The following is an 11,987-nucleotide window of genomic DNA, read 5'->3' as shown; positions in this document are numbered from 1 at the left end:
CTCAGTCTGGGACTCCTCGGCACCCCACGCCTTCCTGGCAAAGCCTGCTGGTCCCAGGGTCATCATCACCCATTTCACAGAGGGGAAAACAGCCCGGAGTGGAATAGGTCTGCTCAGGTCCCCAGGAAATGGGGCAGACCCAGGAGCCTCCAGCTCCGGTGCCTGTCTCTGAAGGAGAATGTGGGCCTTGCCTCCCTGCACCTGTCATACGCATGGAGGACCACGGGCAGCCCTGGTGGCTTGGCTCAGAGTCTGGCACTGCAGGCCGCCTGCCTCCAGGCACAGCTGTAGGAAGTGTTCCAGGAGCGGGAATGGAGTGGGGTCTGCAGGAGTCCCAGGACCTGGCTGGCGGGTGCAGGGCTCGCACACTGAGGACACCCGTCTGCACCTATCTCTGGCTGGATGCAGCCACCCGTTGTCTCCCTGCAGCCCCAGCTGCAGGTGCTGGGGGGCCCTGGGGGGAGCTAGGTGGTTGGGAGTGCAGCTTCAGGGGTGGGAGGGTGGGCAGGGCCCTGGAGGTGCTCCTGGGGGCTGGCAGGGACTGAGCTGCAGACAGCACCAGAGGGATGGGGGTCCCACAGGGTCGGGCAGGGGGAGGCCTGGGTGTAACCGGAAGCAGTTGCTGACCCTATGGGGGTGGGGGTGAGGGTGGGAGTCCTCAGGGCCCTCCCAGAGCAGTCGGAGCTGTGGGGTGGGAGGGGAGAGGGTGGGAGAACCCGGGGCTGGGAGGGGAGTAGTCAGGAGGACCTGGGGGCTGGGGAGCCCCTAGGGCCTGGGCACCGCACACAGGGCCTGGGCCCGCGGCCTCATGGTGAAAGCCCGGGCGGGCGTGGTGTCCAGGGAGGCCGGGCTGATGCCAGGCGGGGGCAGCAGGCGGTACTTCTGCAGGAGGCCGGCAAACAGCAGGAAGAGCTCGGTCCTGGCCAGGCGCTCCCCAACACAGACACGGCGGCCTGCAGGGTATGTCCAGGCACAGAGTGGGCTGCACCAGGCCTGCTCCTGGAAGGGAGGGGTGGGGACCTCCCCAGGGGAGCAGAGGAGCAGCCAGCACAGCCGCCTTCAGAACCTGAGATCAGGAGGTGGGTGCAGAGGCGGCGGGCGGAGCTGGGGCCGTCCCACCCCTGGAGCCCTGGAGGTGCCGCCCCACCCCGGCCCCAAGGGCTGCTGACCTGCAGAGAAAGGCAGGAAGGCCTCCCGCTTCACAAAATGCCCGTCCGTGTCCAGGAAATGGCCCGGGTTGAACTGGCCTGGGGTCTGCCACTGTGTCTCATCCAGGAGCACCGAGGTCAGCAAGGGAATCACGGGCGTGCCCTGCGGGGGCAGCCGGGACACAGAGAGAGGGGCCCCGGGGAAGATGGGATGGGGCCTGGGTCGGGAAGTTTCATTCCAGGATGTATCTCCTGCCACACCCACCACACCTGGTGTTAGCCCACCTTGCAGGTGAGGCACCCGAACCCAGGGAGGCCACGTGACCCCAGGGCACACAGCCAGGGGCCCCAAGGATAGAGAGGACACCCAGGATGCACGGAGAGGGACCCCCAGGACACACAGGGGATCCCCAGGACACACAAGGGGACCCCCAGGACACACGGGACCCCCAGGACACATGAGGGGACCCCCCCAGGACACACAGAGAGGACCCCCAGGACACACAGAGGGGACCCTCCCAGGACACACAGGGGATCCCCAGGACACACGGACGGGACCCCCAGGACACACAGAGGGGACCCCCCCAGGATACACAGACGGGACCCCCCAGGACACACGGAGGGGACCCCCCAGGACACACAGGGGACCCCCAAGACACACAGAGGGGACCCTCCCAGGACATACAGAGGGGACACCAGGACACACGGAGGGACTCCCAGGACACAGGGGACCCCCAGGACACACAGATGGGACCCCCCAGGACAGACGGGACCCCCCAGGACACACGGAGGGGACCCCCAGGACACACGGATGGACCCTCCAGGACACACAGAGGGGACCCTCCCAGGACACATAGGGGAACCCCAGGACACACAGAGGGGACTCTCCCAGGACACACACGGGATCCCCAGGACACACAGGGGACCCCCAGGACACACGGAGGGACCCTCCCAGAACACACAAGGGGACCCCCCAGGATATAGAGGGGCCCCCAGGACACACTGAGGGGACCCCCTAGGACACATGGACAGGGATGCCCACAGGACACACGGAGGGGACCCCAGGACATGCAGGGAGGCGCCAGGTCTGCTGGCCAGACCAAGTGCTGGGCTGTGGGGTGAGGGCTGCCTCCCTCCTGCTCCTGGCTAGACTCCCTTTATTGCCTCCGGTTGGGGAGCCCTGGGCCATCAAGCACCCACCAGACGCTCAGCCGTCCCAGTGCCCCTGGACCCCTGCCAAGGCCTACCCCAAAGGAGATGGAAGGGGAAAGGGAGGCCCAGCCCCACCTTGGGGAGCAGGAAGCCGCCCAGCTGCATGTCGGCGGCCGTGCAGCGGGGCACGTGCGGCAGGAGCGTGATGAACCGCTGCACCTCGTGGAGCACGGCGCTTGTGTAGGGCAGAGCCTGATGGTCCTCTGGCCGGGGAGGCCGCCCAGGGCCCAGCACGCGGTCCAGCTCCTCCTGCACCTGGCCTGGGGCAAAGGGTGGGCCGCTTGGGTGGCAGCGCCATCCCTCAGCCCTGGGAGTCCCCCGGGGGCAGAAGAAGCCGTCTCGCCAGGCGCCGGGGTCTCACCCTGCACGTCCGGGTGCCGGCCCATCAGAAGCGCGGCCCACTGCAGCGTGGCCGAGGTCGTCTCCGTCCCGGCCATGACCATGTCCAGGGTGCAGGCCACCGCGTTGGCCTCAGCAAACAGGCCCTCGGGGTCATCTCCCTGCAGAGGCATGGGGCAGGGCTCGTGGGATGATCTGCGGTCTGTCCCCCACCCCACAGACCCAGCCCAGTCCTGGGCTCCACTATGGATGCCCCAGTGATCTGGGCTCAGCCATCCCCCAGCGTTCTCGAGGCAGGCACCATGGATGCCCCATTTCACAGACGAGGAGACCGAGGCTCTGAGAGGCCCCCAGCCAGGAGGTACAGAGCTTGGTGCAGGACCGGTATGGACCCCTCCCCAGCCGTGCTCCCCTGGGGTGTCCCTCAGGACTCCTACAGGCCTTCGAGGAGGTCTCGGGTCCCAGCACACCTGTGCCTGCTGGATCAGGGCGTCCACATAGCTGCACACGGGGTCCCCCGAGCGCATGTGGGGCCTCCGCACCTCCAGGAGGGTCCTCAGAATGGCACGGACCTCCTCGATCTTGCGCAGGACGGGCCGGTGCAGCTGGAGCAGGGCCCCGAGCCACGGGTAGACGTTGAACAGCTGGGCAGGAGGCAGGAGGAGCGGAGATAAGGACGCAGCCCCAGGGTTGCACCCTGGGCAGGCGGTGATCGTCCCCAGCGGCTGTGTTCATGCCCAGGGACTCTGGGAGGATGTGCTGGAGGCGGCCACAGAACGGGGACCCTTAGCCCTCAAGGGAGGACCAGGAACTGCCAGGAAACCTCCCGTCCGTGCCCCGGAAGGGGACAGCCAGGCAGGTTTGCACAGCAGGACCTCTTTCCATCCTGGAGAGGGAGGAGGGAGGCAGCTGCCACCGTGGAAATAACCTTGAACCTCCTGTGAGTCATGGAACGGAAGACAGAGCAGACCTCACACCTCGGAGAGTCAGGGCCGCCACGGAGTCAGCCCACGAGGCTGTATCTGAGGGGTAAGCCTGGCACCAGCGGGTGCTCCGTGACTGCCTGTGGCAGCCCCGCCACGCCTCATGCCACTCGCCTTCCTGGAGCGTCCGCGATCACCAGTAGCGAGTTCCACGCGGCACCTCCATGGTAAGGAGCTGGCACCAGCAGGGAAGGCCAGGGAACGCTCTGCTACCCTGGGGCTGCCCCGGACCATGCAGTGCCGTGCAGCCTCCATCTTCTAGGTGGGTTCTGGGCCCACCTGGCTGCACCAGCAGGCAGGGTGGTCACACCCTGGCTAGGACGGGTGGAAGCTGTGCCCCCTGCTCTCGCTCGTGAACCCGCCGCTGCTCACTCCCTCATGTCACAGCCCTGCCTCTGGGAAGCCAGAAGGACCAGGACCCGTGGCCTCTGGATCCAGCCGTGATGCAGGTATAACACCTGAGATGCAGGCTTTGGTAAACGCACATCAAATACGGTGAGGACCAAAAAGAGGGAATCTTTACATTTTGAAGCAAAATGAAATACACATGAGTTCCAAACATCAGAGGGGTGAACTTTTGTGGTTTTGGGGCACTGTAAAGGGCGTCAGCAGGAAGGTGCCTGGACTGTCAGGGCTTGGGGGCAGACATGGAGTCCTCTGCAATCCTGGGGAAGCCATGCCTGCCTTCCACCCCCACTCTTGAGCAGATGCATCTGTTACTGATGAGGGCGTGGGGGAGATGGGGATCCCCATTTCCTGGAGAGCACAGGGGCTGGTTTGAGGCCACACGACCAGCTAACGTCAGATGGGTCCTGATTCAGGCCCTTGCGTCTGATTCCTTTTGCAAGGTGGGAGGGCCGAGAAGCTGAGAGGGGACAGCGCTGGGGCCCCCATCCTCCCGCTGCACGCCCAGCGCCCCGGGCTCCACCCCACCCCGAGGACGGGAGGCAGCTCCTCACCTGCAGGCCAGGGGACCCCAAGAGGACCATGACCTCATCGATGAGACCCAGCAGGGACACAAACACGGGGTCCCGGTAGTCAAACCGGCGGCCGAAGAGGAGCGCGAAGGTGATGTTGGAGGGAGCCCAGCCCAGTAGGGCCAGCGGGAAGGGCCGGCCTGTAAGGGAGACGGGCCTCAGGCACATCCAGGCCCGGGGAGGGGCGTCCCCGGCCCCCTGCTCACCTCTGTAGCTGTCCAGTTGCCCCAAGAGGCATTTCAGCTCCTGCAGAATCTTGTCAGCCACCGGCTCCCGGCCCACGCCCAGGCTGTGCAAGGCACGCACTGTGAACTGGCGGGCAGCCCTCCAGCGCGCCCCGGATGAGAAGAAGATGCCTGTGGGCAGACACAGTGCCCGGTGAGCCCAGGTTCCCACCCCAGCCAGCCCCACCGGGCGAGTGGGCAGAAAGTGAGCAGGCTGACCTCGGGGCAGCGAGACTGGCTGGGCCCTCACCCCCATCCCCACTCCCGTCCCCCTGGGCTGGCCCCGGCCCCTCTTGACTTGGGATGAAAAGACCCCGGCTTGCTGGTCCTGAGCACCTGACCTGCTGTGTGGACACCTGGCCCTCCTCAGCACCAGCCCAGAGGCCCAGGTCCTGCCTGCTCTGCCCCTGGGAGCCTCTCCCGCTGCTGGAGCCCCCACCCCTCCTGGGATCCAGGTGCCCCCACACCCAGCAGGCCCCTGCAGCGCCGGCCACACACTGACCTCCACCTCGCTGGATGAGCTGGAAGATGGCGATGGGAGGCCGGTCGGCCAGCTCCTGCCCGGGGCCCACCAGCGCCTCTTTGACCGCCTTGAACCCTGTCAGCACCACCGTCTTCTGGCGCCCCAGGTGCACGGTGAACACTGGCCCATAGCGTTCTGAGAGCTGGCAGGGATGGCGGGGGTCACCCGGGCAGCCCTCACCCACAAGGCCCCCCCTTAGGTCCCCCCAGGCCGGGCCTGTGCTGGGTAGGGGTGGGACAGAGGGAAGATGGGGGCAGGTGGAGGGGGGACGCCTAGATGCCATAAAGCCGGTGGTGCAGGGTGGAGGGGGCAGCGTCCAGCCTGGAGCCCACAGAGCCCCCTCGCCATCTGGTGCTTGGCATGGCTGTTGTGGGATTTTCTTTTTAGCCAAAATTCCTGGGGGGCTCAAGCCCTGAGTCCAGGCGGCAAGGTTGGGGGTTGGCTGGCTGCTGGGGTGGCACATTCTGAAAGGCCAGAGTCTACACAGAGTGAGGGCCTGACAGGCTCGGCCCCCAGAGACCCTGATCCGTCCTCGGCTGCAGCCCAGCCAGCAGCACCCCAGCCCGCAGTTGGGGGCAGCCAGAGACAGGACCCGGGCCCGACTGTTCAGTCCTGTCCCACTGACCCTGCCTGCCTGAGCGAGGACAGAGCGACAGTGCCGGTCAGGCTGCCCCGTGCCGTGTACCCGCACCCTCTGTCCTCAGCATCCCTGCCCAGGAGGCACGGGTCCTCTTCCCATCTCACAGATGAGGAAACAGAGGCTCAAAAGTGGGAAGTGTTTGCTGTTGAACACCTGAGGGCCGAGGGAGGCTGAGCAGGCAGCCGACAGGCCCAGGCCCTCCTCCCCTGTGCTGTCCCTAAGCCCGGCCTCCTGTGGGCTCTCAGCAGATGCTACCTCCTCCAGGGAGCCCTCCAGACTCCTGCTCCCGGGCTGGACCCTGGGTGGCACCTCCAGGGCCTCTTCGTACTCAGTGTGTCTGCTTCCCTGTGGGACGGGGCGGCTTTCCCTTCCCCAAAGCAGGGTGGGCCCTCCGGCTTCCTGCTGGGCCCGGCACCATGTGGGAATAGGCAGTGGAAACGGCTGGGCTTCCCCAGGAGAGGGGCCAGGACATGGCAGCTGTCCAGGCGGCAAGAGCTGCCCGGGCTCCCTGACCTACCTCCATCAGGGACCGGTCCTGTTGCGACAGACGCAGCAAGTGCAGGTTCCCGATGAGCGGCAGCGGGCGAGGCCCCGGGGGCCACCGGGCGGCTGGGGAGGGGTCTCGGGCGCAGGCGCGGAGCAGCCCCCAGAGCCCCAGGAGGCCCAGGAGCAGCAAGAGCAGCAGGGCCATGAGGACGTGGCTGGTGAGGCCCCGCTCCCCTCCTGGGCCCCGTCCCCCCCGCGCCCTTATAGGCCTCCCCGGGAGGGCGTGCCCGCACCCCACCCACCCCACCACCCCGAGAATGTGGAACGAGCAGTTTGCAGGGCAGCCCCCAGCGGGCGGCTTAAAGCTGCAGGCCTGCGTGGAATGTGGGACTGAGGCCCTGGCGGGGCCGGGGAGGGGAGGGCAGGACGGGGGCCCTCTGGGGTCAGGCATCCATGTCTCCTGTCCGGAGAGAAGGATGTGGCACGTGGACTGTTCCGCCCCTGGTTCTGCTGAACCCACCAGTCCAGGCCCCTCGGCCTTGGCCACCCCTCAGAACTGGGATTCACAGGGCTTTGGGGCTGAGGCCCTGGCTTGGAGGGGAGCCCCCTGCCTTTCACAGGCTCTGAGTGGGACCGCGTGGAGCTCAGGGTTTGCAGGCCTCTCCCAAACCCCATCCGTGTGCACCCAGCTCTTCTCTGATCAGCTCCCCATGGGGCAAGGGACAGGAGTGAGACCTCAGGGCGGCCCATGAGGGGCCTCAAATCCCACAGCCCTCACAGGCCGCCACCTGCATCTGCCTGAGGGTGTTCTCACCGCAGGTAGCAGCCTGCTCCCTTTCGAGGGCTGCCGCCTAGGCAGGGGATGCAGCCCTCTGAGCGAGGACAGGAACGTGGAAGGGCTGCCGGGTGGCAGGTGGCGGGGTTTACGAGCCCTGTCCATCTGTCTCCTAAACCGCGGTGAGGGGTGGGAGGGCTGCTGGCAGCAGAAGCGGCCGGGCCTGCTTTGCACAGCCTGCCCTGACATGAGGCAGCTGGAGCCGGCGCCAGCGGGCGGGACCCTCCCGACGGCCCGTCTCTGGGGCGTTGCCCATGCCCTATACAAACCACGGAGCCGAGGCAGCCTGAGGCCCTCACCCCTCCCGGGGTTGGTCCCCCTTGATTGGCTGGGAGGGAAAGCCCCAGGCACAGTTGCACGCCTCCTGTGGTGGGGAGCTCACTACCTCTATCCTGCTGTACAGCCTCACCACCAGGGCTGGGCGGCTGCGGCGGGGAGGGAGTGCCTCATACCAGGGCCACTACTGGGTAGGTTGGGGGTCCTACCTGCCTAGCAAAGCTTACTTAATTAATTCAGGGAACACTTTTGTTTTTTCTGCGTTTTGTTTTTGAGACAGGGTCTCGCTCTGTTGCCCAGGCTGGAGTACCGTGCTGTGAGTACAGGCTCACTGCAGCCTCCACCTCCGGGGCTCAAGCCATCCTCCCAACCTCAGCCTCCCAAATAGCTGGGACTACAGGCATGCACCACCAAGCCCAGCTAACTTTATTTATTTATTTATGTAGAGATGGGGGCCCTACTATGTTGCTCATGCTGGTCTCACACTCCTGGGTTCAAGCAATCCTCCTGCCTTGATCTCCCAAAGTGTTGGGATTACAGGTGTAAGCCACTGCACCTGGCCCGATTTTTTAAGTTTTGGGTTTTTGTTGTTGTTTTTGAGACGGAATCTCACTCTGTTGCCAGGCTGGAGGGCAATGGCATGATCTCGGCTCACTGCAACCTCCGCCTCCGGGTTCAAGCGATTCTCCTGCCTCAGCCTCCCGAGTAACTGGGATTACAGGCGCCCGCCACCACGCCCGGCTACTTTTTGTATCTTTAGTAGACATGGGGTTTCACCATGTTGGCCAGGACAGTCTCGATCTCTTGACCTCGTGATCCGCCTGCCTCGGCCTCCCAAAGTGCTGGGAATTTTGTAAGTTTCTTTTAGAAACAGAGTCTAGAGGCTGGTCTTGAACTCCTCCTGGGCTCAAGCAGTCCTACCGTGGCAGCCTCCAAAAGCGGTGGGATTACTAGCATGAGCCAACGCCGGGCCGGCCTCTTTTTCTTTTTCTTTTTTATCTGAGATGGAGTCTCACTCTTGTCATGCAGGCTAGAGTGCAGTGGCGCGATCTTGGCTCACTGCAACCTCCATCTCCCATGTTCAAGTGATCCTCCTGCCTCAGCCTCCCGGGTAGCTGGGATTACAGGCATATGCAACCACACCCAGCTAATTTTTGTATTTTTAGTAGAGATGGGGTTTTGCCATGTTGGCCAGTCTGGTCTTGAGCTCCTGACCTCAACTGATCCACCTGCCTTGGCCTCCCAAAGCACTGGGATTGCAGGCGTGAGCCACAGTGCCCAGCTCTCTTTTAAAAGTAACTCGTTGGCCAGGCGCAGTGGCTTATGCCTGTGATCCCAGCACTTTGGGAGGCTGAGGCGGGCGAATCACGAGGTCAGGAGATCGAGACCATCTTGGCTAACATGGTGAAACTCCATCTCTACTAAAAATACAAAAAATTAACCGGGCGTGATAGCGGGCGCCTGTAGTCCCAGCTACTCGGGAGGCTGAGACAAGAGAATGGCGTGAACCCGGGAGGCGGAGCTTGCAGTGAGCTGAGATGGCGCCACTGCACTCCAGTCTGGGTGACAGAGTCTCTGTCCCAAAAAAAAAAAAAAAAAAAAAAAAAGTAACTGTTATTGGGGAATTAACAGTACTCCTCTAACAGCTGCCTGTGCGTGTTGCTTGCTCTGGGGGGCATGGCTGGGTATGCATATTTGCATATTTACATTGTTTCCAATCTTAGGGGGTCACAGAACATCCTGATAAAAATATGTGTGTGCATACTTGCAAGGATGGGCACAGTTGCAAGGATATCTTAAAATAAATTCCTAGAAACCAGGTGGCTGAGCCAAGGCATTGTTGCTTTCTGATGTCCAGTGGACCTCCAGCGCCCTGCAGAGACGTGTGCCGACTGCAGCCTGGCTACTCAAGTGGAACCTGGGACTGTTCTGATCAGACCTGATTGGTCCAGCCCTGCCAGTCAGATACTCAGCCCTGAGCCATCTCTGTGACCAGGAGGAATGCAGTGCTCTGATTGGCTGGCTCAGGTCCTGCCTGCCCCTGACATCAGAGGCAGGGTGGGTGAGGTGCGTGGGTAGGTGGGCTCCCCCGGAGGGGCTGGAGTCAGACAGACCTGGTTCCAAACTCAGCCCCGCACCTGTCAGCTGTGGCAGATGGCAGCTTCCAGAGATGGCCACACAGATTCTCCCAACCACACTGTCTTTGGGTAATGTAATGTAACACTGCGCTTCTCCCTCCACAGGAGGGCTTGTGGTCTTCCCACTTTGGGACACAAAGGAGCAGAGGCCAGAAGCCATGTTTGCTCATTCCACCTGTGGAGTTTCACGGGAAGCTTTTGCAGTGCACTGGAGATCCACCAGACATCAAAAAGGAACCGTCCCTTGGCTCAGTGACCCGGTTTCCAGAAATTTAGTTTAAGGCATCCTTGCAACTGTGTGAAAAGAAGTGTGAGCCCTGCCTCAGTGACTGGGCGTGCCCCCTGGAAGAATGTCCTGGAGACTGAGCAGGCATGGCGCAGGTGCCCACGGCTCTTGCTTGAATCCCTGCATTTTTTTTTTTTTTTTTTTGAGACGGAGTTTCCCTCTTTGTTGCCCAGGCTGGAGTGCAGTGGTGTGATCTCGGTTCACTGCAACCTCCGCCTCCCGGGTTCAAGCGATTCTCCTGCCTCAGCTTCCCGAGTAGCTGGGATTACAGGCACCTACCACCACGCCCAGCTAATTTTTGTATTTGTAGTAGAGACGGGGTTTCACCATGCTGGCCAGGCTGGTCTTGAACTCCTAACCTCAGATGATCCGCCCACCTTGGCCGCCCAAAGTGCTGGGATTATAGGTGTGAGCCACCACACCCGGCCAAATCACTGCGTTTTTTAAAAAGATAAGGTCAACGATCCTAGCCCTTGCCTCCTCCTGCACATAAGATAACGTCTGACAGGATCAGTGGCTATAATCTATGACGAGATGGACTCTTGCACCGAAACTTTGACGATCGGATTTGGCTCTAAGGTGCCCCCTGGGCAGGTGCAGAGCCTCTGCCACCTGTTGATAAGCTGTGGCCCCAAACATTGCTTCGGAGCAGTCGAACGGAAACTCTGAAACACCCTCCCGGATTGCAATGCTCAATAGGAATCTGAATAAAACTAACTTTACTTCTTCGAAAGCAAAATTTTCCTTTAGTTGACTCCTTGAATCTGGATGGGCACTTGTGGCCACAGTGGAGGCTGGATCACAAACAGTGATGCAGCTTCCTCTTGGTTCCCCAGGACACCTGTGCCGTGGACACAGCTGCCATGCTGTGGGGAAGCCCAGCAGCTCGTAGAGGGGCCCATGTGGCGGGGAACCCAGGCCCACGGAACCTGGCTTCCACCCGACCCTGAGCCCACCTGCCTGCCAGCCACGTGCACCATCGTGAGTGGATCCTCCAGTCCGAAGTGGAGCTAACCCGGCCGAGGCCCCATGGAGTGTCTCCACCAAGCCCTGCCCAAGTGCAAGTTCACTGGTAATGACTGCTGCTAAGCTTGGGGTGCTGCTAAGCTTGGGGTGCTTTGTTATGCAGCGGCAGATAACGCAAACATGGCCACGTAAGCTTCAGCAAGGGATGTGACCCCTGTGAGTCTGTTTCTCTGTGTCAGATGAGGATAATAAGACCTACTTAACTGGATTCATTCATTTGCGAGCTATAAACGGAGCATGTCCAGCGTGCCAGGCACTGTTCCAGGCTCTGGGGATCCAGATGGAAAATGCCTGCAATGCCTTGATTGCTGGGGCTCAAACAAGGTTTGTTCCCTCCTCTGAGCTTTTCCTTTTTTCTTGTAGACAAGGTCTCACTTTTTTGCCCAGGCTGCAGTGCAGTGGCAAGATCTTGGCTCACTGCAGCCTCGACCTCCCAGGGCTCAGATGATCCTCCCACCTCAGTCTCCAGGGTAGCTGGGACTACAGGCGTGTGCCCCTATACCCAGCTAATTTTTGTATTTTTTCATAGACATAGGGTTTCAACATGTTGTAGCTGGGACCACAGGTGTGCACCCCTACACCTGGCTAATTTTTTTTTTTTTTTTTTTTTGAGACAGTCTTGCTGTGTCGCCCAGGCTGGAGTGCAGTGGCGTGATCTCGGCTTACTGCAAACTCCGCCTCCTGGGTTCACGCCATTCTCCTGCCTCAGCCTCCTGAGTAGCTGGGACTACAGGCGCCCGCCACCATACCTGGCTAATTTTTTATGTTTTTAGTAGAGACAGGGTTTCACTGTGTTAGCCAGGATGGTCTCAATCTCCTGACCTCATGATCTGCCTGCCTCAGCCTCCCAAAGTGCTGGGATTACAGGTGTGAGCCACCATGCCCGGCCCAATT

The 11,987-nt window shown here is 61.9% G+C and overlaps 1 protein-coding gene and 1 long non-coding RNA gene across 4 annotated transcripts; one reads left to right on the top strand and one right to left on the bottom strand.

Moving 5' to 3' along the window:
* Nucleotides 1-765: 765 nt before the first annotated feature.
* On the bottom strand, nt 766-6,755 carry LOC129040201 (cytochrome P450 2W1). The gene is made up of 9 exons (XM_054494352.1): nt 6,564-6,755; nt 5,386-5,548; nt 4,866-5,015; nt 4,642-4,799; nt 3,170-3,343; nt 2,722-2,860; nt 2,436-2,620; nt 1,170-1,311; nt 766-953 (listed from the first exon to the last, which is right to left on the bottom strand). The coding sequence occupies exons 1-9, from the start codon at nt 6,735-6,737 to the stop codon at nt 766-768; spliced, it is 1,473 nt and encodes a 490-aa protein (XP_054350327.1). The 5' UTR covers nt 6,738-6,755.
* Nucleotides 4,537-10,205, top strand: LOC129040205 (uncharacterized). Of its 3 annotated transcripts, XR_010126874.1 has the most exons (4): nt 5,008-5,037; nt 5,254-6,750; nt 9,502-9,710; nt 9,887-10,205. It is a non-coding gene; the product is annotated as an uncharacterized LOC129040205 (long non-coding RNA). The 3 variants fall into 3 exon arrangements; XR_008503569.2 differs by having other exon boundaries at nt 4,537-5,512; XR_010126873.1 differs by having other exon boundaries at nt 4,537-6,750.
* The last annotated feature ends 1,782 nt before the right edge of the window (nt 10,206-11,987 follow it).

Source organism: Pongo pygmaeus, chromosome 6 (assembly GCF_028885625.2).
Source record: "Pongo pygmaeus isolate AG05252 chromosome 6, NHGRI_mPonPyg2-v2.0_pri, whole genome shotgun sequence".
In the NCBI taxonomy this organism is placed as follows: domain Eukaryota; kingdom Metazoa; phylum Chordata; class Mammalia; order Primates; family Hominidae; genus Pongo; species Pongo pygmaeus.
This window is presented reverse-complemented; position numbering and strand designations above follow the sequence as displayed.